Source organism: Dromiciops gliroides, chromosome 2, assembly GCF_019393635.1.
Source record: "Dromiciops gliroides isolate mDroGli1 chromosome 2, mDroGli1.pri, whole genome shotgun sequence".
In the NCBI taxonomy this organism is placed as follows: Eukaryota; Metazoa; Chordata; class Mammalia; order Microbiotheria; family Microbiotheriidae; genus Dromiciops; species Dromiciops gliroides.
This window is the reverse complement of record NC_057862.1, coordinates 558,105,808-558,126,566: the sequence shown is the minus strand read 5'-3', so window position 1 is coordinate 558,126,566 and position 20,759 is coordinate 558,105,808. Positions and strand designations below refer to the sequence as shown.

The 20,759-nt window shown below is 37.5% G+C and overlaps 1 protein-coding gene across 1 annotated transcript in view; it reads right to left on the bottom strand.

Annotated features, from left to right (window-relative positions):
• The window catches only part of RALGAPA2 (Ral GTPase activating protein catalytic subunit alpha 2), a 409,525-nt gene that overhangs the window by 192,712 nt on the left and 196,054 nt on the right, over window positions 1-20,759 (bottom strand). Inside the window, 4 exon segments of the mRNA XM_043983629.1 lie at window positions 10,414-10,597; window positions 12,431-12,565; window positions 12,682-12,750; window positions 16,552-16,662. Of these exon segments, the coding sequence (XP_043839564.1) occupies window positions 10,414-10,597; window positions 12,431-12,565; window positions 12,682-12,750; window positions 16,552-16,662 (499 nt within the window).

Here is a 20,759-nt window from a genome sequence, read left to right as displayed (position 1 = left end):
ATTTGTCCCCATCTTTCAATCACCAGCCCACCACCCCAGCACAGGCCTTAATCACCTTTTTCATGGGTTGCTGCAATAGCCTGACCTCACTGATTCCAATTTCTCTTTATCTCATCCAGCCTCCAGATTGCTGCCAAATTAACATTCCCCAAACACAGGTCTGACTAACAGTGCCACTTCTGCTTGAGAAGCGTTAGCAACTCTCTATTGGGAGGGAGGGAGGGAATAAGCATTTATGTAGTGCCTCCTGCACGAGGGCACTGTGCTAAGGACTCTATGGATGAATAATTTCTTTCAACAAACATTTATTTTATTTTCCATGTGGAAATTTATTTTGATTTGGGGACCCTACCTTTAGGCTGAGATTAGAAAGTCTTAGGTCCTCAGGGTCTCCCCCCTCCTCCTCAGCTTCAGCTGAGCGAAAAAGCCCCCAGCTCCCTCTGACTTGAGCAGATCCCGGATAGCCTGTGCTGAGGCACGTGAAACTTGGAGCACAGCCACCCCCACCACCAGCCGCAGCCCTGGCTGGCGGATTAGCTTGGTCTGTGGGGAAGCCCTGAGATTTGAGTGGAGAGAAGAAAAGGTATATATAGACCTGGGAGTGAGACTAGGAGGGGAGGCTGACTAGAGCAAGGACGGACTAGATAGAGAGACAAGATTAAGGAGGGGGGCTGACTAGAAGAGGACAGACTAGAGGAGACTCGAGGACACTCGAGGACAGACTAGGAGGGAGGCTGACTAAAGGGGAGCGCAGACCAGGACGGAGGAGAGTTCGGTTGGGAAAAGGAGAAACGGGGCTGACAAGGTTACAGGCCCTAATACAAACCAGGGAAAGTGTAAGGTGCCCAGAGGCCAGAGGCAGCCAAGGCCCTTATTGTATTCAAGAAGTTCAAAGCACAGCAGGTGTGAAAGAGACGCAGTGGAAAGTGACCGCAGGAAAAGTCAGGTTGTACTTTATTTCCCTGTATTCCTAATTTGAAATAGTATCTCATAAATAAACTCTGCTTTGATTATTTAGTTAGAGGCTTCATTAGTCTATCAGTTTGGGAGCAGTGTGGTGGAACTTTATAAACGGCTCAATGTTAAATTAATGAAGTCAGATAGCCAGTTAGTCACAAATCCCCAGATTAGTCCTCCAGTCAGCTTTAGCCCCCAAATTAGCCCTAGTCATTTAAAAATATTTCAACACCCATTTACATGTAAGGGTAGTTTTCAACATGCATTTTCATGCGATTTAGAGTTCCAAATTTTTCTCCCTCCCTCCCTCCCTCCCTTTCCTTGCCCCTCCACAAGATCGCAATCAGGTTATATATGTACAATCTACAAGTGTTCTTTTTATCAGTTCTTTCTATAGGGGTGCATAGTAAGCTTCCTCATTAGTTCCTTGGGATTGTCTTGGATCATTGCACTGCTGAGAGTAGTTAAGTCATTCACAATTACTCATTGAATAATACTGCTATCACTATGTACAATGTCCTCTCAGCTCTGCTCACTTCACTATACATTGATGTTCATTAGTCTTTCAAGGTTTTTTGGGGATCGTCCTGTTTGTCATTTCCTGTAGCACAAGTCCATTCCACTACAATCATATAGCACAGCTTTCTCCATCATTCCTCAATTGATGGACATTCCCTTGATTCTCAATTCTTAGCCTCCACCAAGAGTTGGTATATTTTTTTGTACAATTTTTCCCCCTTTTCTCTTTTTATGGTTACTATTGTTAACTGTTTCCCTTCCATCCTATTCCCTTCCCCATGATATTTATTCTATTATCCACTCTTCGAAAGGGATTTGCTTCTGTCTGTCCCCTCCCCCACTCTGCCCTTCCTTCTTTTGCCCCTCTCTCTTTATCCCCTTCCCCTCCTATTTTCCTGCAGGGTTATAGAGATTACTCCACCCAATTGAGTGTGTACATTATTCCCTCCTTGAGCCAATTCTAATGAGATTGAGGTCTTTGAGCCAGTTTTGATGAGTGTTAGGCTCATTTACTGCCCAGATTAAATAGATTACTCCACCCACTTGGGTGTGTCTGTTAGTCCCTCCTTGAGGCAGCTCTGATGAGTTTAAGATCTTTGAGCCTTTTCTGATGAGTGTAAAATTCATTTACTGCCCTGCTCCTCTCTCATCTCTTCCCCCACTTCATAAGCCTTTTCCTGTTACTTTCATGTAGGATTTCACTTCTGCCCTTCCCCCTACCCCAATGAATTCCCTTCACCCCTCAATTTAACCCTAAAGATGTTATCATCTAGCTAAGTGACACAGTAGACAAATCATCACCCCTGGACCCAGGGGGATCCCAGCCAAAACCCGGCCTCAGACACAGGATAGTCGCCCACTGTACAACCCCAGGTATGTCCCCCAGCTCCAATTTTTTTTTTTTAATGGCTCTCTAGGGTCTTGTATTTGAAAATCAAATTTGCCATTCAGTTCAGGTCTTTTCATCACAAATATCTGAAAGTCTTCTTTTTCATTAAAGTCCCATTTTTTCCGCTGAAAGATAATGCTGAATTTTGCTGGGTAGGTGATTCTTGGTTGTAATCCCATTTCCTTTGCCCTTTGGAATATCATATTCCATGCCCTCCAGTCCTTTAATGTAGAAGCTGCTAGATCTTGTGCTATCTTGACTGGGGCTCCACAGTACTTGAATTCTTTCTTTTTGGCAGCTTGCAATATTTTCTCCTTGACCTGAGAGCTCTGGAATTTGGCTATAATAATCCTAGGAGTTTTCCTTTTGGGATCTCTTTCTGGAGATGATCAGTGGATTCTTTCAATTTCTATTTTAGCTTCTTCTTCTAGAATTTCAGTGCAATTTTCCCTGAGAATTTCTTGGAAGATGGTGTCTAAGCTCTTTCCTTGATCATGGTTTTCAGGTAGACCAATACTTTTCAAATTATCTCTCCTGGAGCTATTTTCCAGGTTGGCAGTTTTTCCCAGAAGATATTTCACATTGCCCTCTATTTTTTTATTCATTTGGATTTGTTTTATTGTATCTTGGTTTCTCATAAAGTCACTGGCTTCCATTTGTTCAATCCTAATTCTTAAGCAATTATTTTCATTAGAGAGGTTTTGTACCTCCTTTTCCATTTGACTTTTCAAGCTGTTGACTCTTTTCTCATGTCTTTCCTGCATCACCCTCATTTCTCTTTCCATTTTTTCCTCTACCTCTCTAATTTTATCTTCAAAGTCCTTTTTGAGCACCTCTATGGCCTGAGACCAATTCATATTTTTCTTGGAAGCTTTAGATATAGGGGCCCTGATGTTGACATCCTCCTCTGAGGGTGCCCCTTGGTCTTCCTTGTTACTGAAGAAACTTCTCTGTTGGCTCATCTTGCCTTTCTTTTATTAGACTTTTAGCTCTTTAAAGTGGGGCACTGTTTCCAGGCTGCAGTATCCCAAGCTTAAGAAGTCCCAGGTGGTATGATTTAAGGAGAATCAGGTTCTTCACTCACCCAGCCTGTTCCCTGGTCCTAGATGACCCCAGACCAACTTGCCAATCAACCAGCTTTGTGTGTTGTGGTTGTTAGCTCCGATAAGCCTGTGCCCCTCCCCCACCTGGGCCACTTCTACTCGAGTCTACCACATAGTTCTCAGTAGGGGTGTAAAATCCAAGTTCTGCCTTAGCACCAGCTTAGACCCCTGTAGTCTCTCCCCTGCCCAGGGCTCAGCCCACTCACCAGACTGTGAGCTTAGTTCCAGACGACACTGGTGCTTCAGCTGATTCAGAGGCTCTGGGGGTCTCCTTCTCTGGTGAGGACTTCCTGTGACTGGATCTGTGTCAGGGTGACCGTGGGGTTGGGCCTGACTCCTGTATGAGGACAGCAGCTCCCTCCTTCTGACTTTCCAAGCCGTTCTTGGTTAGAAGATGATTTCAGCATATTCTTCTGTGAGTTTTGCTGCTCCAGGCATTTTCCTGTGACCTTATTTGGATGTTTTTTGGAGCGATTGTGTCATGAGTTCGGGAGCTCACTGCCTTTCCTGAATAATATCTTAATAATTGATTTTTTGATCTAATCAAATACCATGCTTTTCTGTTTGGCAATTAAAATCCTTTACAATATGACCCCAGACTACCTCTCTGGGTTTAATGGGCATAACTCTCCTTATCCTACTCTAACTTCCAGATAAACAGGTTTACTTGCTATTCTTTGTGCGTGACATTCTATCACCAAGCACTGCACCTTTGCACAGGCTCTTTCCCAAGTCTGGGATGTATACATTCCTCACCTCTGGCAGCTGGTGGCACAATACCACAGTGATCATATTGGAGTCAGGACGACCTCATTTCAAATCCATCCTAGGATACTTTCTAGCTGTGTGACCCTGAACAAGTTGCTTGCACTGTTTGCCTCAGTTTCCTAAATTGTAAAATGAGGATAACAACAGTACTTCTACCCCACGGTTGCTGTGAGGATCTTTGTAAAATGCTTAGCACATAATAGGTGTTTAATAAATACTCATTTCCTTCCTTCTGATCTCTGCCATGTAGGACTATTAGCATCATTCAGAGTTCACCTCAAAGCCCATCTCTGACATGAAGCCTATCATTATCTTTCCAATTGCTGATATGTTCCCTTACCACCAACCCCAAGAAATTACTTAGTGCGTGTGTGTGTGTGTGTGTGTGTATATATATATATATATACACACACACACACACACACACACACACACACACACACACACACATATATATATATATATATATATATATAGAGAGAGAGAGAGAGAGTATTTATTTATGTGTTTGTGTCACTCTCACCCAAAAGAATGTAAGCTATGTAAGGGCGGGGACTGTTTAATTTTTTATCTTTGTATTACTAGCCCCTAGAATAGTTCCTGACATAAAAGGTACTTAATAAAGGGTTGCTGAAATACTACTACAAATATTTAGATGAACAGCTCAATTTCTTAATCCATCTTTACATAAGCTTTGCCAAGCCCTATAGAGGTACAATAAGCTAGAGAACAAGCTTGAGAGTATTTTTGAAACCACATGCAACTTTCGATGATCACCAAATGTTCCCTAAACAAAAAACTCATCTTTTTTGACTGATATTCTAATGAGAATTACATATAAAAGGGAAAGATGGACAACCATAATCTGTGAGGAATCAAAATCACCTATGATAAAAGAGGCAATGAAGAGATACATGGCGGTTGGAGAGTATAACATAGTACCAATAATGACATGCTCACAGAGTAGAATAAAAATATTAAGAACATGTAAAATAGGAAAATAAGTTGGCTTGGTAATTCAGTAAGAGTATAGAATAGCGCATAAGTAGTTTGTGTGCTATGTTGTTGGTGAATAGATAATTTTGATTACATTAAATTAAAAAAGGTTTTGTACAAACATAAGCAATGCAGCCAAGATTAGAAGTAAAACAGAAAGCTGGGAAACAATTTTTACAGCCAGTATTTCTAATAAAGACCTCATATCTAAAATAGAGAACTAAATCAAATTTATAAAAATACAAGTCAGGGCAGCTAGGTGGCGCAGTGGATAGAGCACCGGCCCTGGAGTCAGGAGTACCTGAGTTCAAATCCAGCCTCAGACACTGAACACTTATTAGCTGTGTGACCCTGGGCAAGTCACTTAACCCCAATTGCCTCACTAAAAAAAAAGAAAGGAAAAGAAAAAAATAATACAAGTCATTCCCCAGTTGAGAAATGATCAAAGGGCATAAACAGGCAGTTTTTAGATGAATAAATCAAAGCTATCTATTGCCATATGAAAAAATGCTCTAAATCACTACTGATTAGAGAAATGCAAATTAAAACAACTCTGTGGTACCACCTCACACCTATCAAGTTGGCTGATATGACAAAAACAGAAAATAATAAATGTTGGCGAAGATGTGGAAAAATTGGAGCACTAATGCATTGCTGATGGAGTTGTGAACTGACCCAAACATTCTGGAGAGCAATTTGGAACTATGCCCAGAGGGCTTTGGAGCTGGGCATACCCTTTGACCCAGTAATACTAGGTCTGTATCCGAAAGAGATCATAAAAAAGGGGAAGAGACCCACATGTACAAAAACCTTTATAGCAGCTGTCTTTGTGGTGGCAAAGAATTGGAATCAATTGGGAAATGGCTGAACAAGTTGTGGTATATGAATGTAATGGAATACTATTCTGCTATAAGAAATGATGAGCAAGCAGATTTTAGAAAAACCTGGCAAGACTTCCATGAACTGATGCTGAATGAAGTGAGCAGAACCAGGCGAACACTGTACACAGTAACAGCAACATTGTGTGATGACAGACTTAGTTCTTCTCAGCAATATAGTGATCCAAGACAATTCCAAAGGACTCATGATGGAAAGTGCTCTCCACATCCAGAAAAAAGAAGTGTGGAATCTGAATGCAGATTGAACTATACTATTTCTACTTTTTTGTTTTTTTGTTTTTCTTTTTTGAGATTTCCCCCTTTTGTTCTGATTCTTCTCTAGCAACATGACTAACAAGGAAATATATTTAATGTGATTGTACATATATAATCTATATCAGATTGTTTTCTGTCTTGAGTTCAGAGGGAAGGAAGAGAGGGAGAAAAATTTGGAAACCAAAATCTTATAAAAACAAATATTGAAAACTATCTTTACATGTAACTGGAAAAAAATAAAATGCTATTAAGACTGAAAAAAAGACATATGGGTGCGTTTTTTAATCTATTATTTATTTATTTATTTTTGTTTTTTTGCAGGGCAATGGGGGTTAAGTGACTTGCCCAGGGTCACACAGCTAGTAAGTGTCAAGTGTCTGAGGCCGGATTTGAACTCAGGTACTCCTGAATCCAGGGCCCGTGCTTTACCACTGTGCCATCTAGCTGCCCCCTATTATTTATTTTTAAGATGAAAAAAAATTTGAAAGCCAAATTCTCTCCTTCCTTCTGGCCCCTCCCCTCCACAATGAGAAGGCAAGCAATATGATATCAATTATACATGTGAAATCATGCAAAACACATTTCCATATGAGCCATGTTCAGTTCATTGGGTAAAGATCATCCTATAGAGGATTTGTGGAACGTCATGGATAAGCATTGCATGGGATGAGAAATCATGTTTGGATTACAGCCTGGAGTGGTGGAGGGAGTATCCATATCAATAAGATTATAGATGCATTAAAGTAATGACATATCAGATATCACAACCATCAAAGATGAAAATGAACCCCAAATTCCATTTTACTGCTTGCTGATGAAACCCAGAAAAGATGGATAATAAGCCATTCTTGGAAGATCCTGTCTATACTCTGGGGCATTAGTATTCCTCAGGACCTAGCAAAGTATTTCACCTAGCAGCAATTAATGAATAGGTATCTCTCTTCTTAAAATGTTTACACTAAAATGAAAAACAAAATTTGCCCAACATCCCAAACTGCCCTGTCTTCAACATCATTTTATTTTAAAATGAGCACCTGAGTGCAGTGCTTGCTTGCAGAGCTCTAAAGTTTACTAAGCTTCTTTAAATGTAGTTTGGGACATCAATCCTTTCTTTCCCCTCTTTTTTTTTTTTGGGGGGGGTGATACATAACTTCCCTGTGATAGTAAAGGAGATAAAAATTTATTTTGCTAACATTTAGATCTGTTAATATGTGTTGCCAAGAAAAAGACATAACTGGTATGTATCCATAGGCTTCTATATGTGATCTACAATGATTCATGGGCAAGAAAGTTGCATAAAATATGTCCAAAAAAAAAGTAGGACTGGGAAAGGAATTGGACTAGTTATGTTATATTTAGTGAGAGTGAGGGACAACAGATCGACAGAATGGAGGGTGTACTTGTAACCATGAAATTTTAAAAACAAAAACAAAAAAGAACAGCTTCTAGAGCAGTGGGAAGATACTCTGTGGAAGATTTATAGATATAGGCAAGCATCCCATAGAATAAAAAGCATAGATGTGCTAAGGTATGCAGGAGCAATACTTACATGTGTAACATCATGGAGCCATTAAAATGTTTAAATATTGATCACTGATCCATGAAGTGGTAAGTCTATTTGCAATGTACATCCTTAGTGAAACAGTTGCACATTCTCAAATGAAAATAATTCAAAAACTTCATTTGGAATCAACAAGGACTTACAAAGGAACACTATTCTATTATCTTTGAAATTCAATGTTTTTAAATGCCTATCTTGTCAAAAAGGTTGCACGGTAGCATTTTGGATAGCAACAGCATGATACTCTAGTGGTATATTCAAGTAGATTCACAATTTTGAGACTGATGGGATAGTAGGAGCATCACTAAACAACAAGCTTTCCCCAAATTATAATGAACCTAGGAGAAGAAAACTCATAAGGTCTTGTTTGGGCCAACTGATAGCCAACTGCATTTATCTGTAGTGGTATTGGTAATGATGGGCTGCACTGGGTTAGGTGAAGAAGAGTGAATGAGGGGGAAAGAATGTGAAAAATCAGAAGGAAAGATCTGTTTAAGCACACACAGATAAAGTACCATGGATTCTGCCAGAGTGGGAAAGGGAACACCACATTGAGCCTATTTATTGAGAACATGAGAGAATACACAAGTGGTGGAGTGAGAAGTGAAGGCAGATTGATGGAATACAACTCAAGAAAAAAAATTGAAGGGAGAGGAGAGAGAAGAGTTAAAGAAGGAGATGCAGAACAGGTAGGATTCAAAACAGTTAAATATAGAAAAAACACTCATTTTAAAAGACAGAGACATATTAAAGACTAAAGAGTCCTGTGAGGGAGCACCTTTCATTGACCTGGCTTAGGCCTATTAGAATTGCTTATTCTGGTTTTAAAAGATCAAATTTCAGGCTGCCCCTAAAATATGCAGCAATTTTATTTCAATGGAATGTTCAAATGTGATTATAACACTGTATTTAGCAACTGGGTAAATTTTAGCTCACATAAATTTAAAAGGGGGATAAATATTTTGAAAGAAAACTGAATTAGGCTAGGTTTAAAGGGACATTCTTGCTTCCTTCACTGAGGTTCATAAACTTGAGTTTCAAAGACCACATAATGATGGCAAATTTTGCTACGGAGGAAAAAGGCATTCAATGCAAATCAAATCACATTAAATTCATGGTTCTTGTATCCTTCCCTGTTTCTCTACTCACATGAACATTACCCTAGCAGAAGATGTCAATATTTCTTGCTGAGACTACTGCAATAGCCTCTTAATTAATATCTGTGTTTCCAGTGTCTTCTCTCTAATCCACACAACTACCAAATTAATATTTTGCCAGATTAATAATAATAATAATAATAATAATAATAATAACAATAATGCCAAGGTAATATTTCTATAACACAGTTCTGACCATTTCTCTTCTCTGTTCAATTAAATTCCTGAGTGCCTCCCAAATACCTTCAAAATAAAAACTCCCATTTGGCATTTAAAGTCCTTCATAATCTGGCCACAATTTTTCTAGCTGAAGTACTCATTAATCCCCCTCCCACACTCTATATTCAAAAAGGCTTCCTTGGGCAGCTAGGTGGCACAGTGGATAGAACACCAGCCCTGGATTCGGGAGGACCTAAGTTCAAATCCAGCCTCAGACACTTAACAATCACTGGCTGTGTGACCCTAGGCAAGTCAATTAACCCCAACTGCCTAACCAAAAACCAAAACAAACAAAAAGGCCTCCTTATTATTTGTCCATGTACATCATACCATCTGCACCTTTGTGTAAACTGTTACCATGTACAAAGTACTCACTCTCATCCACCATTACCTTTTAGAATCCCTCTCCATTCAAATCCCAGATCTAGTTAACATTTCCAAAACACTTTGCTTGATATTTCCAAATATTACCACTCCCATCACTTTCCTTCACAAAAAAACTATCAGCATGTTGTAGTGGGTAGAAAGTCAGAAGAAAGTTGGAGTTGGGAGAAAATGAAGTCCTTCCTCTGACACACCCTGGCTGAGTGGCCCTAGGCAAATCAATTATATTCTCCATGCTCTAGGTAGTTGTATAAGACTGTAAGTTCCAAACAAGGTGCCAATCTGTATTGGGAGGGAGTTTCTTCAACAAGGAATTCCTTGTAACAGTGAACTCACAGGTGCAGCTCCTATTCTTTTCCTGCATAGTATGGAGGGACTAAAAAATAGAGGTAGATGGGAAATAGTGAAAAAGCAAAGGGGAAGAAAGATAAAAGGCTACATGTGCCACCTCCTAGATGCAGAAGGTAGCTAGATTGAAGAAAAGCAAAATCAAGCACTCACAGCTCTCCTCTGTACTGATAAATACACATTCCCTGAGGATGAAAGTTCCTAAATCCTTGCAACACTGATAGAACTGAGCAACAGAAAAAGATTTTGCTCCAATTTTGATGTAGAGAAACAGTAAAAAGAAAAGTCACCACTTTTGCTTATCTTCCCTACCACAGTGGATGATATGATAAGTCCCTGGAAATGGGCAGTTCCTCACCTTCAGCAACGGTAAGTAGGTTTCCCAATTCTGCTGAGGAAGGGTACTGTACAGGCTCAGAATTCCGGATATTTGCCAGTGGCAGAAAAGGATCATAATCAGCAGATGAAAGGTCAGCCAGAGTCAGCGTGTAGTGACTTTGTTGGGTATAAGTGCTTGAGCCAGAAACACAACAGTGCAAAACCTATACAAATATAATAGAAAGTGGGATTACAAATGTGATATATGAGCCAGAATATACAAACTGGATGACACCCCCCAAAATGGCACAAATTTAAAATATTCTAATCTAAAATAGAAAAAAATGGATTAGTCTTCTTATCAACACATAATTAAATGCCCTGAACATCTAGTACTATTTACAAAATGGGAATAATTAAAGGTATTCTCTTTTTTGTGCTTTTGTACATATGTAACTATGCAAATGCCAAGTATACAAAATCATTTTGAGTACTGGGGAGGAATGTATATGGTAGTTTTGATATTTCCTTTTTAAAATTCTAAAATAAAAAATTAGTTTACTTAGCTAATTTTCATTTTTTGCATAAAGTTTTTATGAAGATATGTAACACTTTAAAAGATGCTAAAGATGCATTTTAAATTTAAATACAGTAATTAATATATTCACATCTAAAACAATTCCATATTATAATAGACTAATGATGTGCTACTCATACTCTTTGGAGAATTTGGATATAGAATTCTGCAACTAACTAAAATCATGAGAACAACAATGGGTAAAGTATAGCCAAGAAGGCAGTGTAATGCTGTTAAAATCACACTTATTAGCATATGTAATTCATTTACTATCATTGAAAAGTCATTATTATTAGTTAAAATGAAAGAAAATCTATCCAATAAAAATAAACTGGTATCAAGGCCAATTCTACCCAAAAAAGTGATCGGTCATGTCATTAAAGCTATCCTTACAAGCAAAATATTATTTTAGAGAAACAACAATTGAGTGCTTACATAGTGCGTTGTACATAAGGGCTTAATAAATGCTTGTTTACTTAAAGTTATATAAAATAGTGCTTCATTTAGTTAATTTAGTTTGTATCAAAGATGTAACTTTATGTGCATTATAACCACAGGAACAATAGAGGATTAATGAAATTCTCTCATTCAATCAATCTCTTTCTAATTTGATTTTCAAACATTTAGGTAGGAAATCATTTCAATATTTTTATTTTGGCCTTAAAACACATCAACTAAAAGGATTACTTCAATAGTCAGTCAGTCAATAAATATTTATTAAATTCCTAGTATGTTCTAGACACTTTGCTGAGCACTGGGGAGACAAAGCAAGGCAAAAGACAATCCCTACCCTGAAGGAGCTCACAATGTAATGGAGGAGACAACATGTAAACAATTATGAAGAAATTAGCTATACGTAGGATAAATCAGAAATAATCAACAGAGGGACAGATCTAGAATTAAGGGAGATTAGGCTCTAGAAGCTGGGATTTTAGCTGGGACCTGAGGGAAGCTCAGAGGTGAGGATGAGGAGGAAGAGCATTCCAGGCCTGGGAGATTCTGTTATGTCCACCTTGTTCAAATGCCAAACTTAACACTTGCCTAAAAGACTATTTTATGGAGAACTCACAGAAGGCAAACACTGGTGGTCAGAAAAATCAACACGAGGACACTCTCAAGGTCTCTCTGAAGAACTTTGGAATTGACTGCATGGCATGGGAGACACTAGCACAGGACCGCCCAGCATGAAGTGCCCTCTGTAGAGAAGGCGCTGTGCTTTATGAGCAAAACAGAATTGAAGTGGCTCAAAAGAAATGTGAGATGTGCAGATTTAGAGAATCATACCCAAATTGTGCCTGATCTATGGTAGAGCATTCTGGCCTTGTACTGGTTTGATCAGCCACAGCTGGATACACTGGAACTTGACTCTAACATAGTGATGTCACTTCGGTCCTCTTCAACAACGGACAACAACCAAACAACCAACCAACCAGCTAACCCTGAGAGCAATTAGAAGAGTCAAAGAAAATCATCAACTCACCCTATAAATGTAATCGAGTAAGGGGGCTCTCGATGAATGCTGATCTTCAAGAACAGTAGACACTTGATGCATCAGGGTTTTCATTGGCAATGCCATGCACCAATCCAATAAACAGAGTAAAAGAGAAACAATAAACTGTAGGAAGAAAAAGGAAATTACTTAAGACATTTCTTGTCATGCTTTAGCATAAATAATGCTGCACTTATATCTGGTTGTAGAAAAACTTTTATAGATATATTATTACCACCTACCTTTTTATCTGTATCTACTGAAGAATATTCAGCACTCGGTAAAAGAAATGCAATTGTGGCCACAAGGATCTGCAAACCAGAGCAACAAATCGGAGTTAAAGGTCAAAGGACATCCTCACAACAAAACCTATTTGCTTAAATTTCTGCCAAACTTATATCCACTGGAAGAAAGTTATACAAGCAAAGAGGGGATTTAGGGAATCAGTATAATCATGAGAATTGGTAACAAGGCATATATAGAATGTAGATCTATGCTCAGTCAGCTTCAGTTCTACCCCATTTCTTTAAAGAAAGACAAACAACTAAAACAGATTTGTAGGACTGCATAGAGAAGGCAGTAATTAATCCATTCTGCTAAGTATACCCTCTTCTTGACTTCTGCCTTCAAACTTTTAATACTAATGAAAAATAGTTTAAAATTATATAATATCATGAAAATGCCTTTTCTTTTATCTGCTATCTCTTGAAAAATTATAACCAGGGGGCAGCTAGGTGTCACAGTGGATACAGCACTAGCCTTGGATTCAGGATGACCTGAGTTCAAATCTGGCCTCAGACACATGACACTAGCTGTGTGACCCTGGGCAAGTCACTTAACGCTCATTGCCAGAAGGAAAGAAAGAAAGGAAAGAAAGAAAGGAAAGAAAGAAAGGAAAGAAAGAAAGAAAGAAAGAAAGAAAGAAAGAAAGAAAGAAAGAAAGAAAGAAAGAAAGAAAGAAAGAAAGAAAGAAAGAAAGAAAGAAAGAAAGAAAGAAAGAAAGAAAGAAAGAAAGAAAGAAAGAAAGAAAGAAAGAAAGAAAGAAAGAAAGGAAAGAAAGGAAGGAAGAAAGGAAGGAAGGAAGGAAGAAAGGAAGAAAGAAAGGAAGAAAGGGAAAGAAAAAGAAAGAAAGAGGGAAAGAAAGAGAAAGGAGGAAAGAAAGAGAAAAGAATTGAATTATCACCAGAACCTATTTTTTTTTTCTTTTTGATACTCAAGGCAACTCACTCTTTAAGCTGCAGCTTCCTTTTGGCTTCCAACCCTAGACATACTCAAAGAAAAGTAAACTGTGAGAAAATAATGGGATTTGGCAGATACTCAAAGGCTCACCTGGAGATTAATCTAAACTGATTGAATTAAGTGAGAGTGATGGACTGCTGATTAGCCTACTTCAAGTTAATTAGATTGGAACCACACCTGGCTGGCCCTTAAGAAGGTATTGTTCTCAGAAGCTAAGGACTTTGAACTCAACTGGAGACCACCTTCAAGTTCAGTGAACCAATGGATTTCAATGATGCCTACCAATCATCTTGAAGTACTGTGTAAGGACTGCCTCTGCTCCAGACCTATAAAAAGCTTCCACACTCAGTTTGAGAGGAGTTTGTGGTTGAAGCAAGTTTGTGATGGAGGACTTGAGGAAGAACCAGACCAGACTGGAACTTTAGGCTAGATAGGCCTTTTCTTAACTCCACGTGTTCTCTTTTTTCTAATACCTAGTATGCTTTAATAAATGCTTAATGCCTAAAGACTGGTGCTAAAGCTTCTAATTTAAGGTGACAACACATTAGATTTTTTAGACAACACATTTAGATTTTAAACATCACAGAACTCATGATTGAAACGTGTCTCATATAAAAGAGATGTGATTTTCCTATAGTCTAGCCCTCAGTCCTTTTATCATGCATTCCCACACTGACAGAAAATCAGAACTTGATGTCTAGAGACAGTATTTCTAAACATATTGAATTTTTTGTTTTGTTTTGTTTTTTTAGTGAGGCAATTGGGGTTAAGTGACTTGCCCAGGTTCACACAGCTAGTAAGTGTTAAGTGTCTGAGGCCAGATTTGAAGTCAGGTCCTCCTGACTTCAGAGCCGATGCTCTATCTACTGTGCCGCCTAGCTGTCCCCAAACATATTGAATTTTGCATCATGTAGCCATTACTAGCAACCAACAAATTCTGGAGCTGCTGTTAGCTACCAGGTACCTGATGGGAATGGATATTTGGGCTAGAGGATATTTATGTATATTGAGCACCTTTGAAAGGAGCCATTACTAATGTACTGTGCATTACTACCCACTAATTATAATTTTCACCATGGAGTTTAACATTTTTCTCAGTGACTTGATTAAAGGCATATATTGAAGATGTATCAAGTTTGCAGACAAGGGACAGCTAGATGGTGCAGTGGATAGAGCACTGGCCCTGGAGTCAGGAGTACCTGAGTTCGGATCTGGCCTCAGACACTTAACACTTACTGGCTATGTGACCCTGGGCAAGTCACTTAACCCCAATTGCCTAACCAAAAAACAAAACAAAAAACAAAACAAGTTTGCAGACAAAAAGCAGCTGGGAACAATAGCTAACACACTGAGTTACAGGATCTAAAAAGATCTTGGCAGGTATTTGGCCAAACCGAATAAAGTAAAATTTAATTGGCATAAATATAGTCTTTCAACTGGATTTTTATAAAAATCAATGGCACAAGAATAAGATAAGGGGAAGCATATCTAGATAAAAGTTTGCCTGAAAAACATACAAAAGTTTTACTGAACTGTAAACTCAAACTGATTCAACAATGTGATGAGAGGCAAGAAAATTAAAACATTATTAAACTGTATTATACAGCTTTGAGGGATAAAAAGGTAATTATTCTGTTCTAGTCTGCCCTGGTCAGAGAACATCGGGAATATTGGGTTGAATTCTGGGCATCACATTTTAGGCAGGACATTCTTAATTGGGGAGTGTTCAGAGGAGGGAAGTCAAGAGTGCAGGACTTATGGGAATTTTAATGAAGAAAGGAAAAGATCTGAGGGGACATGATAATTATTTGTTAAGTATTTTAAGATTAATCACCTGGAACAGTGATTAGACTTGTTCTGTTAGGTTGTAGAGGGCAGAAACAAAATGGGCAAAGCTGTGAAAAGGCATTTAGGCAGACATAGGGAAAATCTTGCTAACAATTATAGCAATATAAAAGTGGAATGGGCTCTTTCAAGAGGTAATGGGGTCCTCATCATTAGAAGTCATCAACCAAAGGCTTCGTGACTACTTTTGCATATTATACAGAAAATTCTTTGTCAAGAATGGGTTGAACTAAATAACTATTTAGATCCTTCCCAATTTGAAAATCTATATTTATCAATCCTGTTATAACAAAGTAATCAAATTTAGAGCAGGAAAATTTTTAGAGAAAAAAATAATATCTACATTTTTGGACAATAAGGTATTTTCTCAAGTAGAGGCTTTTTCTTTGCTTGCATCATTTAAACTGCTTTCAGTGACTATAAGGATGCATTTACAAAAGTTATATTTGTTTTACTTATATCTTTTAAATTTTACCAGTGCAAGAACTGCCTTCTACCACTGACTATTTCCTTTATTATTATTATTATTTGGGGGGGGGGCAATGGGGGTTAAGTAACTTGCCCAGGGTCACACAGCTAGTAAGTGTCAAGTGTCTGAGGCCGGATTTGAACTCAGGTACTCCTGAATCCACTGTACCACCTAGCTGCTCCCTACTTTATTATTAATTAGAATCAACTTGAGTTAGAATCTAATGAATTTTAATTATCTTATTACACACATACCTCCCTGTATATAGACATATATGCTTGTTGATTGACTAATGCTATACAAAAGTAGAAGGGGCTGCCCTAGGAGACATTAGGCTCCCTCTCTTGAAGTCTTCAGGCAAAGTGTGGATGACCCCTATTGATGCATGTTGTAGAGGAAATTCTCTCGTATAGGTTAGACTAGGCCATCTATGATGTCACTTCCATCTGTGAATATTATTTGATCCTTTCCTCCCCATCAGTTTGTACACCTTGAGTAATACAATGTATAATAGAAAAAGTAAACTGTTATATTTTAACACTGAAAAAATTAGACCTACTTCAGTAATTTTCCGTGGCAGAGAGTTGTCATACTTCTGAAGTTTCTCCCAATAGGACACAAGCAACTGAAGGATATCACAAGCTACCTGTGCCACTACCTTATTAGGAAACTATAAAAGAAAACAAATACTAAAATCAGTATCACAGAATTGAACACACACAAATATAAATATACTGTTAGTGAGAATCTTTTTACTGCTTAAGACATTTATTTATTTTTTGGTACAGAGAGAATAGGTTCATTCTTTTCCAACACTTATATTAACTTGCCCACAAAATAATGATGTTGGATGTATTTTGGCTCTCTTTACTATGTATATATTCCTACCACAAATGCTACAGTTAGATTTATGTAGTATTGCATCCCATACACAAAAATTTACATAGTATATTCTAATGTCAGGATTATTAACCTTTTCTATGTCATCATCCCCTTAAATAATCTGGAGAGGTCTATGAATCACTTCTCAAACAATGTTTTAACAACATATAAGTTAAGTCGGATCACAAAGGCAACCTTTTAGGTTGAAATTGAAATTTAAAAAACAAAACAAGACCATGAGCCCCAGGTCAAGGACGCTTGCTTTAGTTACAAATAAATAGTAATCACATATGAAGATTTAACTGCATAATTACCATATATGGCAATATATTTATAACAGTACTTTTTGTGATAGCAAAGAATTTGAAACAAAACAGAAGCCCTCTAATTGCAGGTAGGCTAAATAAATTGTGGTACATGAATGTAATGGAATGTAACTGGGGCATAAAAATGATGAATATGATGAAAACAGAGAAACATAGACTTATATGAACTGATAGAGTCAAATAAGCAAAGCTAAGAAAATTATACATATGTGTGTGTGTGTGTGTGTGTGTGTGTGTGTGTGTGTGTGTATAGTAACTGCATCAGCATAAAGAGAAAAACCCCACAAAACAATCAAAAGTAAATGTTGCAAAATTGCAAAGAATAAGTGTGGCTTCAAAAAAGGGATAAGGGAAGAAATTCCCAGTTCACTCCTTTATAGAGGTAAGAGGTCCACAGGTGTGGTACACTTCACATACTTCAGATTTGTTCAATCTATCAATGAGTTTGTTTTTATTTATTAAAAAAATACTTGTATATGTCATGGCTCTTTTAGAGAAGGCAGAGGAAAAATATTGGGGAAAACTTTGGTGATATAAAAAAAATTTTTAAGATAAAGGAAAATTAACAGTAAAACTCAAAATGCCTTATCCTCAAATTTAGGCTTAATGAAATACTAGTACATAGTCAAACTGGCTCTAGAAAAATCACAAAATGTATTTATTCCTATAATTCAAATCTGAACATATACACTGATCCCTGATAAATTATACAGCAAGTAATACCCACTAACCCCATCAGATAAAAAATCAGAAAAGAGGATTTCATCGATAGAATACTTTGAGTGACATTATTCTTACTGCCTTGGGCATAAATATTTATACAAAAATGTAGCTAGGGCTTAGTAGAAGTAGTATATATGCCAATAACTAAACAGCGGGAGTCCAGAATAGTTAGCGCTACATAGAAATTGTAGTTATAAAAGTAGAAGGAACCCTGAGGAAAGTGAGGTGCAGAGTTTCATTACTTGCCCAAGGTCACAAAGGGAAAAATAAGCACTAGAACCAATACGTAAACTTATGTCCTTAGCCTCCATAGCCAGTGCTGCTGTAATTATACCACAATGTCCCTCAACATCAAGTACAGAAGAGATAAAGGACAAGATTTAGCTCATTTCCAAAATATCTTTTGTTCTTACCACCTGACTGAAGCTGCTTACTCTACATCACCAATGCTAAAATCCTTTGTCTTTTCCAAGTCCTCCTAATTCTTGCCATTTCTGCAGTATTTCACATTCTTGACTGTTCCTTGACATTGACAAATGCCTGCTCAATATCTCAATGTCTCAAACTCAGTATTTCCAAAATAGAAGTCATTATCTTTCCCCCTAAACTCACCACCTCTCCTTTTCTACATATTTTCTGTTGTGAGACCATCCTTTTTGTCATTCAGGTTTATAATCTAAGAATTATCACCAACTCTTCATATGCACTTACATCTTGTATCCATTTAATTGAAAAGTCTTGCCAATTTCAAGCCTTTAATATCTTACTTCCATCCCTTACTCTCTACTTATATCACAATACTTACTTCTAATATGGACTACTGCAATACCTACTAATTGACCTCTCTTCTGCATCTAGTAATTTCCTTTCCTAAGATAAAATCATATTCCTTAAACCTCAGTTCCAATCACATCACTCCTGTATTCCAAAATCCTCTGTTTGGTACTCAAAGCCCTTCACAATCTGATCCCTCCCACCCCTTTTCATTCTTCTTACATCTTATGCCCTACCAAGTATTCTTCAATCAAAATGCACTGACTTCCTTACAGTTTCATACACAAAATACTCCATAATCTCCAGACTTTTGAGTATTTTCACTAGCTGTCTCTTATGCCTGGAATTCTCTTCCTTTTCATGTGCATCTCTTCAACGTCCAGCTTAAATCCAGTTTTCTTCAGAAAGCCTTTGCTAATGCCCCTTAAATTCTGTGCCTTTCCTTTATTGATTACCTCTAATTTATCCTGTATATATCTTGTCTGTACCTAATTGTTCAAACTTTTTAAGATCAGAGATTATTTTGTGCCTTTCTTTATACCCACAATGTTTAGCATAGTGCCTGGCACACAGTAGGTGATTAATAAATGCTTACTGACAGATTGACTAGTTTTCTATTGCCACTATGATAAATTATAAACATCACAATCTGATTCTGTCTTTCAAGTTTGATCAAATATGACTCCCTTACACAATTCTACATTCCAGCCAAAGTAGTCAAATTATTTTCACGTACAGTATTCTGTCTCCTTTTTCCATGGCTTTACAGGCTGTCCAATATAGTCCAGAATGCTTCCCCTCCTCATTACCTCTTGGAAACTCAAGGTCTCTTCAGTACTCAAGTAATACCTCCTTCAAGAGGCCTTTTTCAGATTCCTGCTCCCTAGTTCCTAGTCCCCAATGTCTACCCATTATTTATTTTGTAAGACAGACAGAAAGACAGATAGACAAAAAGAGTCAGATAGATAACATTCCCCCTAGTAAAATGTAAGCTCACTGAGGGTGCAGATTGTCTCACTTTTGTATTTGTGTTCCTAGCACCTCACAGACTAGCTGGTAGGTGATTAATAAATGCTTCTTCCTTCTTGGTGAAATGACATGCTTCCCTTCTACCTCTCCCCTTCCCCAAAAGATTACATTTTGATAAGCCCTTTAAGTTATACACAGTTCTGTCCTCAAATTAGTCTTTTAGAGATGGAACTTAAATAAAATAAAAACCTTTTTATCCCGATTTTATGGATGAGAAAACTGGGAATCAGAGTTGAGATAACTTGTCTATAGTTAAATAGCTAGTAAGAGGAAAGTTTCAGACTAGAAATGCAGTTCTCAGGCTCTCAGTTCTATGGTCTGAATTAGATCACCACTCCAATACCTGCATGTGCATGCATGAGAACACACACACACACACACACACACACACACAAACACACAATTATCTATCAAAAAAATCAAATATCTAAGGCATTTAATGCACATACAAAAATGTACCATACATATTAGTAAAACATAATTTTTCTAAATATCAAATTGATTAACTCAGTAATCCAATATTAATTAATAAAATATTTTAAAGATACAAAATAGAAAAAAATACATTCTTTATTAGGGAAACAAATGTAAGTTCCTTGAGACCATCCAAGTACTACTATGTCTTTGTAGCCTCAATAACGAGCATGGCACTTTACACGTATAATGGATTTAATGTTTCTTGAAAGACATACTATCTATTAAATTTTATTTAAATGACAATAGTTTTGAAATAAAAGTTATTTCACAAAAGAATTCCAATTCATATAATCCAACATACAACTTTTCAATAATTACATTTGAAATGATATAGAACTTTGTTTTGTGGGTTTACTTTTTAAAACTTGTAATAATCTGACCTCTTCTCACCTCTCCAGATTTATTTCCTATCTCTTCCCCTTATGTAGCCCTAGTACAGGCCAAGTTGGACTGTAAGCTATTCCATGCAAATGTCATTCTAACCTCTACCTCTGGGCTGGAACCGCTGTTCTCCCTCTTCATCTCCTTGAAAACATCCTAGTATCCTTTAGAGTGC